We start from the raw sequence: 16,727 nt of genomic DNA on the forward strand, positions 1-16,727 counted from the left end.
GTCTGTTTTCTTATTGTTTTGAGAATGCTTTATATATTCTAGATACAAGTCCTTTGTTGATAAATGATTCACAAATAATGTTTATCCATCTCTAACTTCTCTCTTTGTTCTCTTAAGAGTGGTTTTCACTGAGCAACAGATTTTTATAAAATCTATCAATTTTGTTTCTTCTAGATTATCCTTTGGTATTATAAGATGTCACTACATAACCCAAAATCATAAACATTTTCTCCTGCTTTCTTCCAAAAGCTTAAAGCTGTCCATTAGATTTTAGCCTATGATCTATGTTGGGATCATTTTTGCTTAGATGTGAGGTGTAAGCTGAGGTTCATTTTTTAACACATGCATGTCGAACTGTTCTCACACCATTGGTGGAGAGGACTACCCTTCATTACTGAATAGCGCTTTCTTTCACCTTCGTGAAAAATCAATGGACCATGTTTCTGTGGGTCTGTTTTTGGATGCTATTCTCTGTTCCATTGATGTATGTGTCTGTCTTTCTGTCAATACAACAGTCTTGATGGCAACAGCTTTACTGTAAAGTCTTAAAATTAGGAGGTAGGAGTCTATCATTCTGTTCTTCCTTTTCAAAACTATTTTGGCTACAGTGTTTCATTTGTCTTTCCAAATAAATTTTAGGATTCACTATCTCTTGATCTACCAAAATTCATCCTAGGACTTTTAAATTTGGATTGTGTTAATACACACTGTTTATAGATCAATTAAAGGAGAACAAACATATGAATTATATTAAGGATTCCAAGTACAGTGAGGCATGGGAGACTCAGATAGTCTTTGATTCCTGTAACCAGAGTTTTATAGCTTTCAGCCTGTGGATCCTGTACATATTTTATTATCTTTATTCTGCTACTGAGTCTATCCAAGCTATTACATTTGTTATTGTATTTTTTCAGTACTAAAATTTCCAGAAATATGTCAATTTCTTTGCTTCAATGTCTTTCTATTCATTTTAAGAGTATTCATCTTTATGTCATGGAGTATAATTATAACAGCTGCTTTAAAATCTTTGATACAAATTTCAATATCTGAGTCACTCTAGGATTAAAGTCTGTTTATTATTTTTTCTCCTTCTCCTTTTTCTCATATAAGGAGGTCATAGAATATTTGTCTTTCTCTGACTTCTTTCACTTAGCATAATGTCCTTGAGGTCCAACCATGTTGTTGCAAGTGGCAAGATTTCATTCTTTTTTATGGCTGAATAATATTCGTGTATGTGTGTGTACCACAATTTCATTATCCATTCATCTAATGATGGATACTTGGGTTACTTCCAAATCTTGGCTTTTGTGTGGAACAGGTATATATATATATATATTAACATAACACATTATACAGGTATAATATGTATAATAATGTCAAGGGGGTGCAGATATCTTTTTGAGATAATGTTTTTGTTATCTTTGGCTAAGTATTCCAAAGTGGAATTGCTAGATCACGGTAGTTCTACTTTTAATTTTTTGAGGAATCTCCAAAATTGTTTTCCATTGAGACTGAACCAGTTTACATTTGCCAACCACGCACAAGAGTTCCCTTTCACTGTGGTTTGATTTGCATTTTCTTGATTAATGACATACAGTATCTTTTCATTCCTATTGATCTTCTGTATGTCTTCTTTGAAAAAATGTCCATTCAGATTTTCGGCCCATTTTTTAATCACTTTTTCTTTTGCTATTGAGTGGTATGAGTTCTTTATGTATTTTGGATGTTAGCCTATATGATTTGCAAGTATTTTCTCCTATTCAGTAGGCTGCGTTTTCATTTTGTTGATGATTTTCTTCACTGTGCAGAAGCTTTTTAATTTGATATAGTCCCACTTGTTTATTTTTGCTTTTATTCATTTTGGTGTCAGATCCAAAACATCATTGCCAAGACCTATGTCAAGGAGTCTACCACCTATGTTTTCTCCTAGAAGTTTTATGACTTTCAGTCTTATGTTCAAGTTTGTAATCCATTTTGAGTCAATTTTGTGTATAGTGTAAAACAGTGATCCAGTTTCACTCTTGTGCATGTGTCTGTCCAATTTCTCCAACACCATTGCGAAGACTGTCATTCCACTGTATATTCTTGCCTTCTTTGTTTATATTAATTGACCCTACTTGCATGGACTTATTTTTTGGGCTCTCTACTCTGTTTCATTGATTTATATATCTGTTTTAATGCCAATATCCTATCTTTTAATTACTATAGCTTTGTAATACAGTTTGAAGTCAGGGAGCATGATGCCTCCAGCTTTGTTCTTCTTTCTCAAGACTGCTTTGCCAACTTGGGGTCTTCTGTGATCCTATACAAACTGTAGCATTGTCTTCTTTAATTTGTGCAAAAAATGTTATTGGAATTTTGATAGAGACTGTGCTGAATCTGTACACTGCTTTGTATAGTATGACAAAGTTTAACAGTACTTTTTCAATCCATGAGCACAGAATTAACAATTTTACTCACAATTGCATCAAAAAAAAAAAACCTAGAAATAAATTTAAGCAAGGAAGTGAAAGACCTGTATATTGAAAATGGTAAGACGGTAATGAACAGAATTGAAGACGACACAAATAAATGGAGAGATATTTCATGGCAATCTTTTTATATCTCAAAAGAAGAGAACTTTCAACTAACCTAATGTCTAAGATGTGCCAATGTGATTGTTATTTCAGTATTTCTCAAACTGAATTCATTGTAAAAGATGATTAAACAAGGCATTATTACCATGATAATGTCATGGACTGATTAACTTCATTTAATCTTAAAATAAATCTAAATAAAACTACTGTCATAGTTCAGGTTAAACTGTTTACACATACCTAGGCTGATTAACCATGGCTGTTGCCACATTTCTCAAATTCTTTTACATGACAGTAGAAAATTTATGTCTTATAAAAGCAGCTTTGTTTTCTCCAGCTTTCGAACAACGAGGTCAGGTCTGCGTGTAAGTGTGTATACTAATGAGTAGGTACACATGAAATGAGTAAAAGGTATGATTCCAACTCACTCAAGAAGCTCCAACGTGATGGTTCCTTTGGGTTCTGCTTCCACGCTCTTCCCCCAGAACTTCAGTTTGGGATAGATTGAGCCATGAAAGATGAAATCATTGTTCAGTCCTTCAGCATGAAATGCACTAATGGGTGGGTGATGGCTGACCTGCTCAGAGATGAGTCTGAAACCGAGGTCATCTCTTAAGATTAAAAAAAAAAAAAAGGTAGCGTTATAATAAACTCATCACAAAACATATACATTATTGTCATTTCAGTCTGAAAGCAATGTTAATATATGTACTACCATGCGTAAAATATACATCAGAAGCTGTTGTATAGCACAGAGGGCTCAGCTTGGTGCTCTATGATGATAAGAGGTGGGAAGGGGGGTGAGGGGGTGAGAGGGAGGCTCAAGAGGAAGGGGATATATGTATACTTATAGCGGAGTCATGTTGTTGTACAGCAGAAACCAACACAACATTGTAAAGCAACTATGCTCCAATTAAAAATAAATCTTTTTCAAAAGTCATGTTAAAGTATTAAGGAAATGGATTTGACAAACTGAACAATTCTTTATTATCATCCTTGATGAAAAGGACAATACATGAGAAACTGCAAAAATGCATCCCAAACAACTAAAACCAATGTTATTACACATCGAGCTACTTAAACACACTAAAACAAGGAATACCCATGAACTGCAGTGATTTTCATGAATTGACAATACTAGCCGTGTAAATTTAAAACTTATCATCCCATTTTATACTAAGACAGAAGAATCTAAAATGTCTCCTTTTCAAACATCTAGGGAATAAATGAGATCAAAACTTGTGAATAGAAGAGAAAGATTCAGAAAAACAAAAGCCAAATGAATTCTCTGTGTGTAAAGAAGCAAGCGATTGCAGACAGACAGTACTGCACCCTTAGATACATTCACTGCCTCTATGCCAACAATCTAAGTTTATGCTAATATATTTTATACAGTTATTTTTAAAAAATCTATCGTAATGGGCTACATAACTAGAAAGGATGATAGCTAATCCTGCAAGATCAGGAATATTGAAATTCTTGTATTTACTTGTAATAATGGTCCACTTTATATATGCTTTCATATTTTTGACAATCTCTAAAATAACAACTATCACAGAAACAAACATCAAAGTTGTTACCTTTTCTCCAGTCATACAAAATGTTGGTAAATGCTCAAAAAATATCCATTTTCATCTGAAGAGCTATATAAATCATGCAAATTCAACTATCCGCCTGGAATAGAGTGGAAGATCTTACCGAACTAATTCGTAAGTCTCTCCCAGAAGTGGGTTGAAAGGCTTTCCAGTGCGTTCCCACTGCGAAGCAACAGCAGAGACAGCAAATGCAGCTACACACTGTGGGACAGAGCGTTAGCATAAGTTAAAAATAGCCTCGCTGGCTCCTCATTCTTTCAGAACTGAGATTTTGCTGAAGACAGTAATTTACAAAATGATTCGGCGGAGTTTAATTATGTTGTGTTTTTAAGATGGCTTAATAAGCAAACTAATAAGCCAATGTGGATATTCAGAATGAAAATGACTCTGAGTCTCTTCCTGTAAGTCATCCCAACTGTGGTTTTTATAATATACTCACAGTGTTACAAATATTCTCAAGGACTTTAAACAAGACTCTCAAATCTGACATTACTTTTAATTCCTTTAAAATTTCTAAAAAGTACATCACCAGATGGTAAAGAATCTGCCTGCAATGCAGGAGACTCAGGTTTGATCCCTGAATCTAGAAGATGCCCTGGAGAAGGGAATGGCAACCCACTCCAGTATTCTTGTCTGGGAAATCCCATGGACAGAGGAGCCTGGTGGGCTACAGTCCACTGGATCACAGAGTCAGATGTGACTGAGTGACTAACACTTTCACATCCCTTTTAGGATGGGGTGAAGAGATAAAACCAAACAAATTGGTATCAAGTCCAATGAGGTTGGGAAAAGCTGCTTTACATACATGAAAGGACACAAGACTCCATTTAGAATGCTATTGCTTTGTTGGAAGGAGAACAATGTATCCACTCTCCCTGTGTCTAGTCCATCCATATACATCACATGAATATTTTCCTTAAAAAAAAAAATCAAGATGTACAATTCCTTCTTGTCCTCTTTTTTAACCTATAGTAGTATGTGTATATTTATATAAACACATAAGCATAAATACATTTATTTATATGTGTATGGATATACATGTCTTCCTAGAAACACTCTGAGAAGTCTGAAAGGCTGTTGTTTTCCCCCAACACAATGCCACTTTCTAAAACAATGACTCAGAAACAGCTCACCAAACTCAGGTTTGGTTTTGGACCTTTCTGCTTTCTTCCAGTCCTCACTGGTCTGCGGAAGGAACACAGATGACAATCCAAACATGCTATGTATTAATAACATTTCATAACCTCGCATTAAACTTAACATGAATTCTGTGCGTGTAGGTTGGGGGCGGGGAGGCAGGGGAGGTGGCAGAGAAGACCTTCCAAGACTTTAGTCTTTCCCAGGGCTTGGTGACACGCACCTGCATCCTTTCCACAGGATCAGCAAGCGAACTGGCCTTGTGGATGAGGTATGTATGCTCCATATATTCAGTGAGTCGCTGGAGGAAGCTCAAAGGCTCATTAAATATAACTGGCATGGTGATCTTGGAGAGTTCCTAGTGAATAAGAAAATGGAAACTGATGTCCAAAATACACAGTAAACCTACATGCTTCCGTCCCGACATAACATGTTCCTGGAAAGAAAGTCAGAGAAAACAGCAACCCAGGAAAGTTAATTAGTATTAGTTCAATTTCCTAAGTGTTCCCAGATCATCTAACCATGTGGAATATACTGTTCTAGGCCTTGAAGGAAATACAAAGACTACCCAGACGGTCTTCCTTGGCTTCGAGGAGCTTGTAGTCTACTAGTGATCAGTGAGATGATGACTGTTAGTAAGTCTGCCTAAGCTCAGAATTAGCAAATGACAAATAAAGGTGATGGGGACGCAAAGACCAAACATCTCCACACTGGGCTAGGAAGGGAGACCATTTTTGTGGATGATATTTCAAAAGAACTTCAGACTGCTTTTCACAGACAATATTGAGGTTTTCTGAGCACATTCATATACATTATGAACTAGGGTGCTAGACGGCTAATGTATATTTTACAGAATAGATATTAAATTCTGTCTGATAGAATGACACAATCATGTAGACTTCCAAGAATACTTTAATGACTGGGAAGGGTCCTCTAACCTCAACTGCAACCTTTCACCTCTATTTACCATATCCTGGGGCTTCCCTGGTGGCTCAGAAGGTGAATCCACCTGCAACATAGGAGACCTGGGTTCAATCCCTGGGTCGGGAGATCCCCTAGAGAAGGGAATGGCAACCTAATCCAGTATTCTTTCCTGGAGAACTGCATGGACAGAGGAGCCTGGTGGGCTACAGTTCATGGGGAAGCAAAGAGTCGGATACAACTGAGCGACTAACACTGTCGCTTTCACTACCATATCCTGCCAGCAAACAGGAACACCACAGGATCTTAAAAAAAAATTCATTAGATAACAAACTTATCTTGGTTTTCTCTAGATTATTCTGATAATCTTCCCAACCTTCCACCTATCATTATTTACCTTTCTCGTGGGAATCAGGTCTTTCGTGAAACCTGCTAACTAAAACCACGATCATGTGAACAACCCCAAGGCACCATCCGGGTTGAATGCCATCTGCTTCCTCCCACCCCTCTAAACATCTACATTCTTACACATGTGCACAATTAAGAATAAAGTGACCTTCACAAAACTACAACCAGCATGTGCACACACACACAAAAGAAGCTCATTTATTATCATAAAATACTGCAGAATGCAGACAGATGTAGCATCTCAATGTAATGAAAAGAAATGATAGGTTTACACTGCCTCTCTGGGAAGACAAAGGAGAAGAGGAATGTATAAGGAGATAAAGAACAGAAGGCTCTTTACTATGTAACACCCTGAGATCTTGGTAAATGCAGAAACTCACTGGTGGGCCAAGTCAAGAAAGGGGGGGCTGCCAAGGCTTGTCTTAACTGAGATGTCTCAGACTCTCTCTCTCTTTTTTACTTAAAATGCCTTCATGGGTTTTTTCTTTTTTTAAAAAAGAGGAGTATGCAATGCTCAGTAATAGAAGTAAAAACATGAAAATGCTCCTTTCCTTAGAGGCAAAGCATCAACAACAGTTTGGGGTACACTGCTGTGTATTTACACACGTGTGTACATGTGTGTGTACATATATACCTTACTGGATTCTTTAAAAGCATGGCATCTGCTCTGTGTACTGGCTCATTTATTTGCCTTTTTTGCTTTCCCGGTGTTTGGAGGTCTTACACACACGTACAGTACATCACTAAGTCTGTCAAGCTCTTTGTAATCCCTGTACTATTCAGTGGTTAAGACATCAGAACCAGACTGGGCTCCATGACAGGCTCTCTCATTTAGCAGTCATGCAACTCTGGCCGAGTTAAACTCTGCCAGCTTCCTTACAATACCATGGCATTAATCTAACAAGTATATAGCATAATCTACTACAAAGCATTCTTCTAAGACCAATACTTGCAAAACACTTAGACTAGTTCTGGGCACTTTAGCAAATGCTACATTTATTCATTAAAAAAAATTTTTAAGTCTATATATATATAGAAGGGAATGGCAACCCACTCCAGTATTCTTGCCTGAAGAACCCCACAGACGGAGAAGTCTGGTAGGCTACAGTCCACGGGGTCGCAAAGAGTCAGACACGACTGAGTAACTTCACTTTCACTTATGGTATATAGCTATACCATGGACTATATACTATGGTATACAGCTATACCATGAACAATTTAATCTTTTAGAACATGAGCAAATATGGTTTTAAAGTAAATTTCTATAAGAGGGTTTTTTAGGTCAAAGGTGTGCACTCATTTAAAATTTTTACCATTACTACCAAGCTGAATGCCTTCCAAAAAACCTTTATCCTATTTGAACTCCTACTACTGCTGCCTGGAAGTCAGATTTTCTTTTAACATCAAAGGGAGGAGCAGTACTTCCAATCTGTTCATTCAATCATGGTCATTTTCTTTACAGAAAAATTTAACTGAAGGATAGTCAAATACTGAATGGGGCAAAGTAGTTCACTTTTAACTCTAGAATGAAGATTAAAAAACAGAATCCTAAACATAAACATTAGGGAGTATCAGACCACCTTACCTTACCCGTCTCCTGAGAAAGCTGTACCAAGTCAAGAAGCAGCAGTTAGAAGGACATGGAACAAATGCTTTGTTAAAAACTGGGAAAGGAGTACAACAAGGCTATATATTGTCACCCTGCTTATTTAACTTATAAGCAGAGTACATCATGAGAAATGCTGGGCTGGATGAATCACAAGGTGGAATCAAGACTGTAGGAAGAAATATGAACAACCTCAGAAATGGATAAATTCCTGGAAACAACCTACCTACCAAAAATTGAATCATGTAGAAATAGGAAATCTGAACAGATCAATTACTAGTAAAGAGACTGAAGCAGTAATCAAAGACCTGCCAACAAACAAAAGTCTAAGGCCAGATATCTTTACTGGTGAATTCTGCCAGACATTTAAAGTAAAATTAATACTGATCCTTCTCAAACTATTCAAAAACAGAAGAGGAGGGAACATTTCCAGTCATTTTACAAGGTCAACATTATCCTGACACTAAAACCAGAGAAGGACAAAAGCAGACCCAGAAAAGAAAATTATAGGCCAATATCCACGATGAACACAGACGTGAAAGAAAACATTACCAAGCTGAACTCAACAATACATTTAAAGGGTCATACACCATGATCAAGTGGGATTTAGTCCAGAGAAGCAGGATGGTTCAACACAAGCCAATCAATCAATATGATATACCACATTAGTAAAATGAAGAATAGAAATATATGATCATCTCAATAGATGCAGAAAAAAGCATTTGACAAAATTCATCCTTTCATGGTTTAAGTTCTAGTACTAACGCAAGAAAAAGAAAAGGCATTCAAATTAGGAAGTAAGAAGTAAAATTATCTCTATTTGCAAATGATATTATAAATAGAAAACCCTCAAGACTCCACCAAAACACCAATGGAACCAATATGTGAGTTCAGTGAGTTGCAGGATACAAAACCAACTTACAAAAATCAGTTGTGTTTCAATACACCAAGAATAAGCTATCAGAAAAAGATATTAAGAAAGCAATCCCATTTACAATATCATCAAAAAGAATAAAATACTTAGGAATAAATTTAACCAAGGAGGTGAAAGATCTATACACTGAAAACTGTAAGACGTTAACAAAAGAAATCACAGAAGACAGGAATAAATGGAAAGATATTCTGTACTCATGGATTACAAGAAGTGAAGTGAAGTCGCTCAGTCGTGTCCGACTCTTTTGCGACCCCATGGACTATAGCCTATCAGGCTCCTCCGTCCATAGGATTTTCCAGGCAAGAGTACTGGAGTGGGTTGCCATTTCCTTCTCCAGGGGATCCTCCCTACCCAGGGATCAAACCTGGGTCTCCCGCATTGTGAGCAGACGCTTTATCCTCTAAGCCACCAGGGAAGCCCCATGGATTACAAAAGTTGTTAAAATGACCAAACTACCCAAAGTGATGTAGTCAATGCAATCCTTATCAAAATTTCAGTGGCATTTTTTCACAGATAAAGGAAAAACAATCCTGAAACTTGTATAGGACCACAAAAGGCCTTGAATAGCCAATCTTGAGAAAGAGCAACAAAGCTGGAGGCATCGAGCCCCCTGATTCCAAACTATATCACAAAGATATACTAATCAAAATAGTACAGAACTGGCATAGAAATGGACAGGTGGATGAATGAATAGAGAGCCAAGAAATACATCTATGCATTCATGATCAATTAATTCTTGCCAAGAATACACAATGGAAACAAGCTAAGTGTCCTTCAATGGATAAATGGATCAAGAAAACATGGGGGGGGTGTGTATCTATAGGTGCACATACACATGAATATTACTTGGCCTCACAAAAAGAAATCCTGCCATTTATGACAACACGGATGAAACTGGAGGTACTTATGCTAAGTGAAATAAACCAGACAGACAAATACGGCCTTGGGTCACACATAGGCGAACCATTAAAAAATATATATTGAACCAATAAAACATAGTAGAAAGTCATTGCCTAAGGGCTTCAGAGTGGGGAAATTAGGCAGAAGTTGGTAAAAGTGTATGAACTTTCGTACCTAAAAAAAAAAAAAAAAGTCCACCAAGATGGTCTCTTTTAAAGCAACTCAATCATACAAAGTACACATATAGAAATAAAATTCTTCCAACATATCTTTCTAAAAACTTTTAACTCAGCACCTACTAGGTGCCAGGCACTGCTTTAGACACAGATTAAAAGTCTCATTATGCGACTTCCCTGGAGGGTCCAGTGGTTAAGACTCCACACTCCCAATACAGGGAGTGTAGATTCGATCCCTGTTCAAGAGAACTAGATCCCACACGCTGCAACTAAAGATCCCGCCCAGTCTAATTAATTAATTAATGTTTAAAAACATAAATGTCTTGTTATAGCCAATCCTGACCTGGAATGCCCTTACTTCCCTTAATTTTTTTTTTTTTTTTTGTATCTCTTCCGCGGTAGAACTTCAAAGCCCAGTTCAAGCCTCTCCTCCTTGATTTCTTCTCTCTCCCAGCTCCTGGAACACATAATCTGTATTGTACAAGTGAGCATCTGATCACAGATTGGATGACCTGCTGCTATGTTGGGAGTACCAACCAGCACAACTTGCTAAGTACCCAGTGATACAATTCCCGAGGGAAGGGATAATAGCTCATACTTGCCTGTGTCCTCATCCCCTCAGAACAGAGCACAGCGTGCCCCTGCCCCCACAGGCTCCCGTGTATTCCCACTGCCCCCGAGTTTACTCCAATTCGGCATTTATCACAAAGCACTAGCCTCTCTCGACTCTTTCACTGGAATACAAACTCCCTGAGCTCAGAACCCTGTTGTTGAATGATGCACGCCAGTTCACATGGGAAAAAGTGTGAAAAAGTAGGTTACAATGCAACATGTTTAAAAATATTTTGTAAATTGTATGTTATATAGAGAAATATTAGAAGGTAGCAGTATCAAAAAGTTAACAGCAGTTGTCTCTAGGAGTTGGAAGTCCAGATAATCTTGATGATCTTTGCGCTTTTCTGTATTTTCTAAATTTCCTAAAAGGGACATGTATTTCTCTTACAAACAGGGGTAAAACAAGAGATACAATTTAAAAATCCTAACACTTTCAGCCTGGCCAAAGGAAGGGATGGGGAAGCTGACAACCTCGAACCATGGAAAGTGGACCACCTTAGGACACACAGGCTGACATTCTGCTAGTCATAAAATAGAAGAAATACAGTGTATCTGGCATGATGGAAAAGGAGGAGCAGCTAGATACACTCAGGATGGTCCAGTCCTGGGGTCCAGGGACAGCAGAGTGCTGTGGCTGAAAGAATGCCTTCTGAACAGAGGGCACAATAGTGGCTGCCAGGGCTGGGTGTGGGGGAGAGGGGCGGAGGAGGAGTTGCTGATGCAGGGATGCAGAGCATTGGCTATGTGAGATGAAGAGAGTTTCATGGAGAGATGGTGGTGAAGCAGCACAAGGATAAAGTACAAATGCCACTGAACAGCATGCTTACAGTTAGAATGGTAACTATTACACTGTATGTATCTTATAACTTGAAAAGAACAAAAGAATGGGCTGAGAGCACAGGCCCCCGCTACCTAATGCTGGTGTCACTTCTCCACCAAGTGGAGACTTCGCTTTTGGGATTAGATTAGTTAGCTCACACGAAACACTCACAACAGTGCCAGGCATACATTAGGCGAGCAATACATGTCAACTATAGGATCACTACTGTTAGCAGCACATGCAAGATGGCCAAGCCCTCCAAGGTTGTGAGGAGGCAAGGTGGCTTCAAAGGCTGGGGTACCTTGTCCTGTCACCTGGCAGCCAAGCTGCAGAAGCGCCACGCTGGGGGCAGTGTGGCTTGAGTTCTGACCTTAAAAGGTGAGGGAGTGAGGGAAGGACACCTCTTTCTCCCCTCCTCCCCGCCCCAGCCGGGAGGCATCGTGTAGTTCTGCCAAGGCTGGCTGTCTGGTCCAATCGCCAAGAAGACAGGGGCTTCACCAGGGTGGCGATGTGAGCCCTGGCCCTTGACGGTATATGACATGAGTGATGACATTTCGGACTCTGCTCTCTCGTTTCTACATTTTGCTTTGTGGTGCACACGAGCAGGGTGAGGTTTAAAGGAATTTTAAAAGGATTTATTCAGTAAAGGAATGAAGGACTTTACCTGGAAGTTTGAATTTGAACTTTTCCCCCTAAAAATACTAGAATGACTATTAAACACTCACTGAGGGAACAAAAGATATGCTAGTGGGTGACACCTGTTGCTTTCATAATGATGGTGGGCTTCCCAGGTGGCGCAACTGGTAAAGAATCCACCTACCAAAGCAGGAAATGCAAGAGATGCGAGTTCAATCCCTGTGTTGGGAAGATCCCCTGGAGTAGGAAATGGCACCCCACTCCAGTATTCTTGCCTGGAAAACTCCATGGGCAGGGGAGCCTGGCAGGCTGCCGTCCACAGGGCCACAAAGAGTTGGACACGACTGAGTGCACACAGACACACTATGCGCACACATAATCATGGTGGCTTAGGGCTTCCCTCGTAGCTCAGTCGGTAAAGAATCCACTGGCAATGCAGGAGACCTGTTCGATTCCTGTGTTAGGAAGATCCCCTGGAGAAGGAAACGGCAACCCACTCCAGTATTCTTGCCTGGGGAATCCCATGGACAGAGGAGCCTGGCAGGTTACAGTCCATGGGGTCACAAGAGTCGGACATGACTTAGCAACTAGACAATGATGCCGCCGCCAGATGGGAATCCAGGCCTAGGGCCTTAATCTTTTATCTCTATGCTATGCACTGCCATATCCTCACATATATATTCCTGAGAAAATAAACAAACAAGAATGGGACAGTCACAAGCCTGCTAGATACTGGCTATTCAGCATCTGTTGGTTAGACTTCATATGAATCAGCAAGTCAATGAAAGAGTGTGGTGTCAACTCTGGAGACCAAGTCACAAAGGACATGGTTTTATCATCCATTCAATGGGCAGATTCCTTTTTAATCATTTGAAAAGCTCCCCAAATTCTGAAAGGGTCTTTAAATCCAGTTTTGTAAGGAAGAATAATTTCAACACCTTCCTCCTGCTTCTTTCAGTAACTCAGAATGCAAGCATTCAAGAGAATGAAAAGGCAAGCCTGTGGCCCAAGTAACAGGCAGTGGAAGGGACAGAAAAAGCCCTGAAAGAACATACAAATATAGATCCAGACAACCATAAAAACCACCTCAACTGCACAGAACAGTCTAACAGATTATTTAAAATACAGCAATGAACTTGCAAATTTTTTTTGCCTCTATTAATCTGTAATTATTATTAAACTTAGAAGGAAAGTTATAACCAACCTAGACAGCATATTAAAAAGCAGAGACATTACTTTGTCAACAAAGGTCCATCTAGTCAAAGGCTATGGTTTTTCCAGTGGTCATGTATGGATGCGAGAGTTGGACTATAAAGAAAGCTGAACACTGAAGAATTGATGCTTTTGAACTGTGGTGTTGGAGAAGATTCTTGAGAGTCCCTTGGACTGCAAGGAGATCCGACCAGTCCATCCTAAAGGAGATCAGTCCTGGGTGTTCATTGGAAGGACTGATGTTGAAGCTGGAAACTCCAATACTTTGGCCACCTGATGCAAAGAACTGACTCACTGGAAAAGACCCTGATGCTAGGAAAGATTGAAGGCAGGAGGAAAAGGGGACGGCAGAAGATGAGATGGCTGGATGGCATCACTGACTCAATGGACATGGGTATGGGTGGACTCCGGGAGTTGGTGATGGACAGGGAGGCCTGGAATGCTGCAATTCATTGGGTCACAAAGAGTCAGACACGACTGAACAACTGAACTGCACTGAATCTTACAATTATTTTAATTGCTTAAATTTAAATTTATATAATGAAAAACTTGGCAATACAAATTATATTTTGCTCCCTCTTGGAAATTCACAGAGACACCATTTTTCCTTACAAGACAATGAAGTTTGGTACTGGATTCTCTAGATGCTGTATACAACCAATGAATAGGGTATATATTCCAGTAATAGGAAAAGCAACAATGCATATTATGAAGGTCAAGTTTCAGGAAGAAACATGAGCTAGAATGCTTTTATCACTGAAAGCTTCAGTCAGCTGGAAAAATTAAATATTTATGCCAGGCAATTCTACCTTGTGACCCAGCTGAAAGCAAAGTTTAAATTTATCCATGCAAATTAATAGCAACCAATGATGAAACCAAAGAAACTCTTAATTGCAGCTGCTCATCAGCTGACAAACTGAGAAGAAAAAAAAAAAAAAAAAAAAAGCAGGCTGCTTTGTCCCTTAAGCACTATATAAACAACCCACAGGCAAGGCTGAGTCTGAAATGAAAAACAGTTTATAAGTGTTACGCCTAGCATCGTAACGGCCAACCGTGCAAATATTTAAGACCTGGCTTAGAGAGCGCAGCTCAGCTTGGGTCTTAAGCTAAGTCTGACAGCAGGCAGGGTGCTCACCCAGGTGTGCAACCCAAGCAGTGAGCGGGCTTCTAGGTTCTTCAGTGACAGGCAGCACTGGTAGCAGCCTGGGCTCTGTCCCCTGGGTGTGCCAAGGTTGGCACTGGATCCTCTCTCAACAGCCCTCCTACCTTGCACAGCTACCAAAGACGTGAAAATGTATCCTCCTTACACAGAAGGGCCTTGGACGGTCAGAGGTCTCTTTCCCATCTCATGCTACCCAGTCCCCTCCCTCTCCACAAGAGGTCTATCCTCTATAAGTTGACCGTCACGTGAGGGGTTCTTGCCATCCTAATACACCAATCATGCCCAAAGTGGCCACACCAAGACCTCGCAGGACAGCCCTTGGGGACCACGCTGGATGCACAGACTGAACAAGCCTGCCACTCTCCTGCCTTTTTCTGTGGTCACACCTCTGCTCCTCGGCTCTCACAGACCAGCCCTGGGGAGCACGCCACCCAGAAACAAAGGAACTACACACTGGACATGGATGTCTGTGTGTGAACTGAATGAACCACACCATGGATAGCTGGATGCAGCCAGTGGCCAAAAAAAAAAACCCAGGGAGGAAAAAGACAAGAAAAGCATTGAGGGACAATATATTCCTTTCCTATTCTTCCTGTCTCATAGCTGAACATTGTCAGGGTTGGGAGGCTGCGCGAGCCCTCTTACTAGACCAGCACCAGGCGGGGCCCTTTTCCCACTTCTCCTTTTACAACGCCCTTTGTTTGGTAAAGAATCTGCCTGCAATGTAGAAGACCCAGGTTCAATTCCTAGGTTGAGAAGAAACCCTGGAGAAGGGAATAGCAACCTATGTCAGTATATTTGCCTGGATAATTCCATGGACAGCCCACGGAGTTGCAAAGAGTTGGACACGACTGAGCAACTAACATTTTCACTTTTCATTTACTTGGTGCGGGGAGGGGTGAGAGACCCCCCCCACCCCTTACACCATCCTGAATCCTAGTGTAGCAGTTTTGCCCCAATGTGCGAAAATCTTCAGGGCACCAAGCAAAGGAAGTTTAGCAATACAGTATGGGCCACACTGCTATATTTAAAATGGATAACCAACAAGGTCCTATGGTATTGCACAGCTAACTCGGCTCAATGTTATGTGGCAGCCTGGATGGGAGGGAGCTTGGGGGAGAATGGATACATGTATATGCATGGCTGAGTGCCTTTGCTGTTCACCTGAAACCATCACAACAATGTGAACTGGCTATATCCCAATGCAAAATAAAAAGCTGAAAACAAAGAAGAAAAATACAGTACTGGTTCGTACCAAGGAAATCTCCTTAAGTCAAGGCCTGACATTAGAAGCAGGGTCTTCCAGTCACTTCTTGGATATTCATTTCAGATCACCGTAGAGTGGGGTGGTAGAGATGACACATTTTGTTTAACTACTTTGCCTCTTCTGCCTCCTGTCTCTTATGTCGGTATTTATGTTATAATGTACCCGTTTGGGCAAAGCGCCAATCTTATCTAGAGCTTATATTTAGAATTCAAGAATGAGACAATTGTCGTGACACAGACCAACGTGTTTATCTGAACCCCAAAATAACATCACAGTCCTGACCGTGACTGACCGGGGATGCGTCTGGTTCTGAGGTCACTTGGCAGGAACTCTGCATCAAGGGAATGAGATGAGTCTGAGGTTTTCAGGGAAAACATTTAAAGCTCATGGTAAGACAAAAGAATTTCATGAAAACAAGAATATACAAGGTATGTTTTAGGGAAAAGATCTTCCGTTTTCTCGATCCACTCTCAGTATTGCAAAGTAGATGTGAGTTACAAGAATAGAAATTGAGAGCCCTGGCGAAGCAGCTCCACTGCGTTTCCCAGAGACCCAGACGCCCAGGACTCCAGGGAGGGTAACAAGACCTCCTGCAAGTTAAGACTTTTCTAATGTGGTTTCCAATAACGCTAAAAGAAGTCTTAATTGAGCTGTCAACTTGTGGATCATAAAAAATTATTTTTGATAGGTGATATATTACCATTTGACTCGACGTACAGTCAGGAAAAGGCCAAAGAATGGATGATATTGCTAGATATTAAA

General features: G+C 40.0%; 1 protein-coding gene across 5 annotated transcripts in view; it reads right to left on the minus strand.

Annotated features, from left to right (window-relative positions):
- The window catches only part of OSBPL1A (oxysterol binding protein like 1A), a 221,221-nt gene that overhangs the window by 14,216 nt on the left and 190,278 nt on the right, over positions 1 to 16,727 (minus strand). For all 5 annotated transcript variants that reach the window (XM_040264746.1, XM_040264750.1, XM_040264752.1 and 2 more), the window contains 3 exons: positions 5,532 to 5,666; positions 4,275 to 4,372; positions 3,005 to 3,187 (listed from right to left, as the gene is read on the minus strand). In XM_040264746.1, coding sequence (XP_040120680.1) covers positions 3,005 to 3,187; positions 4,275 to 4,372; positions 5,532 to 5,666 — 416 coding nt within the window. The remainder of the gene's footprint in view (positions 1 to 3,004; positions 3,188 to 4,274; positions 4,373 to 5,531; positions 5,667 to 16,727) is intronic.

Source organism: Oryx dammah, unplaced genomic scaffold, assembly GCF_014754425.2.
Source record: "Oryx dammah isolate SB20612 unplaced genomic scaffold, SCBI_Odam_1.1 HiC_scaffold_22, whole genome shotgun sequence".
Taxonomy (NCBI): Eukaryota; Metazoa; Chordata; class Mammalia; order Artiodactyla; family Bovidae; genus Oryx; species Oryx dammah.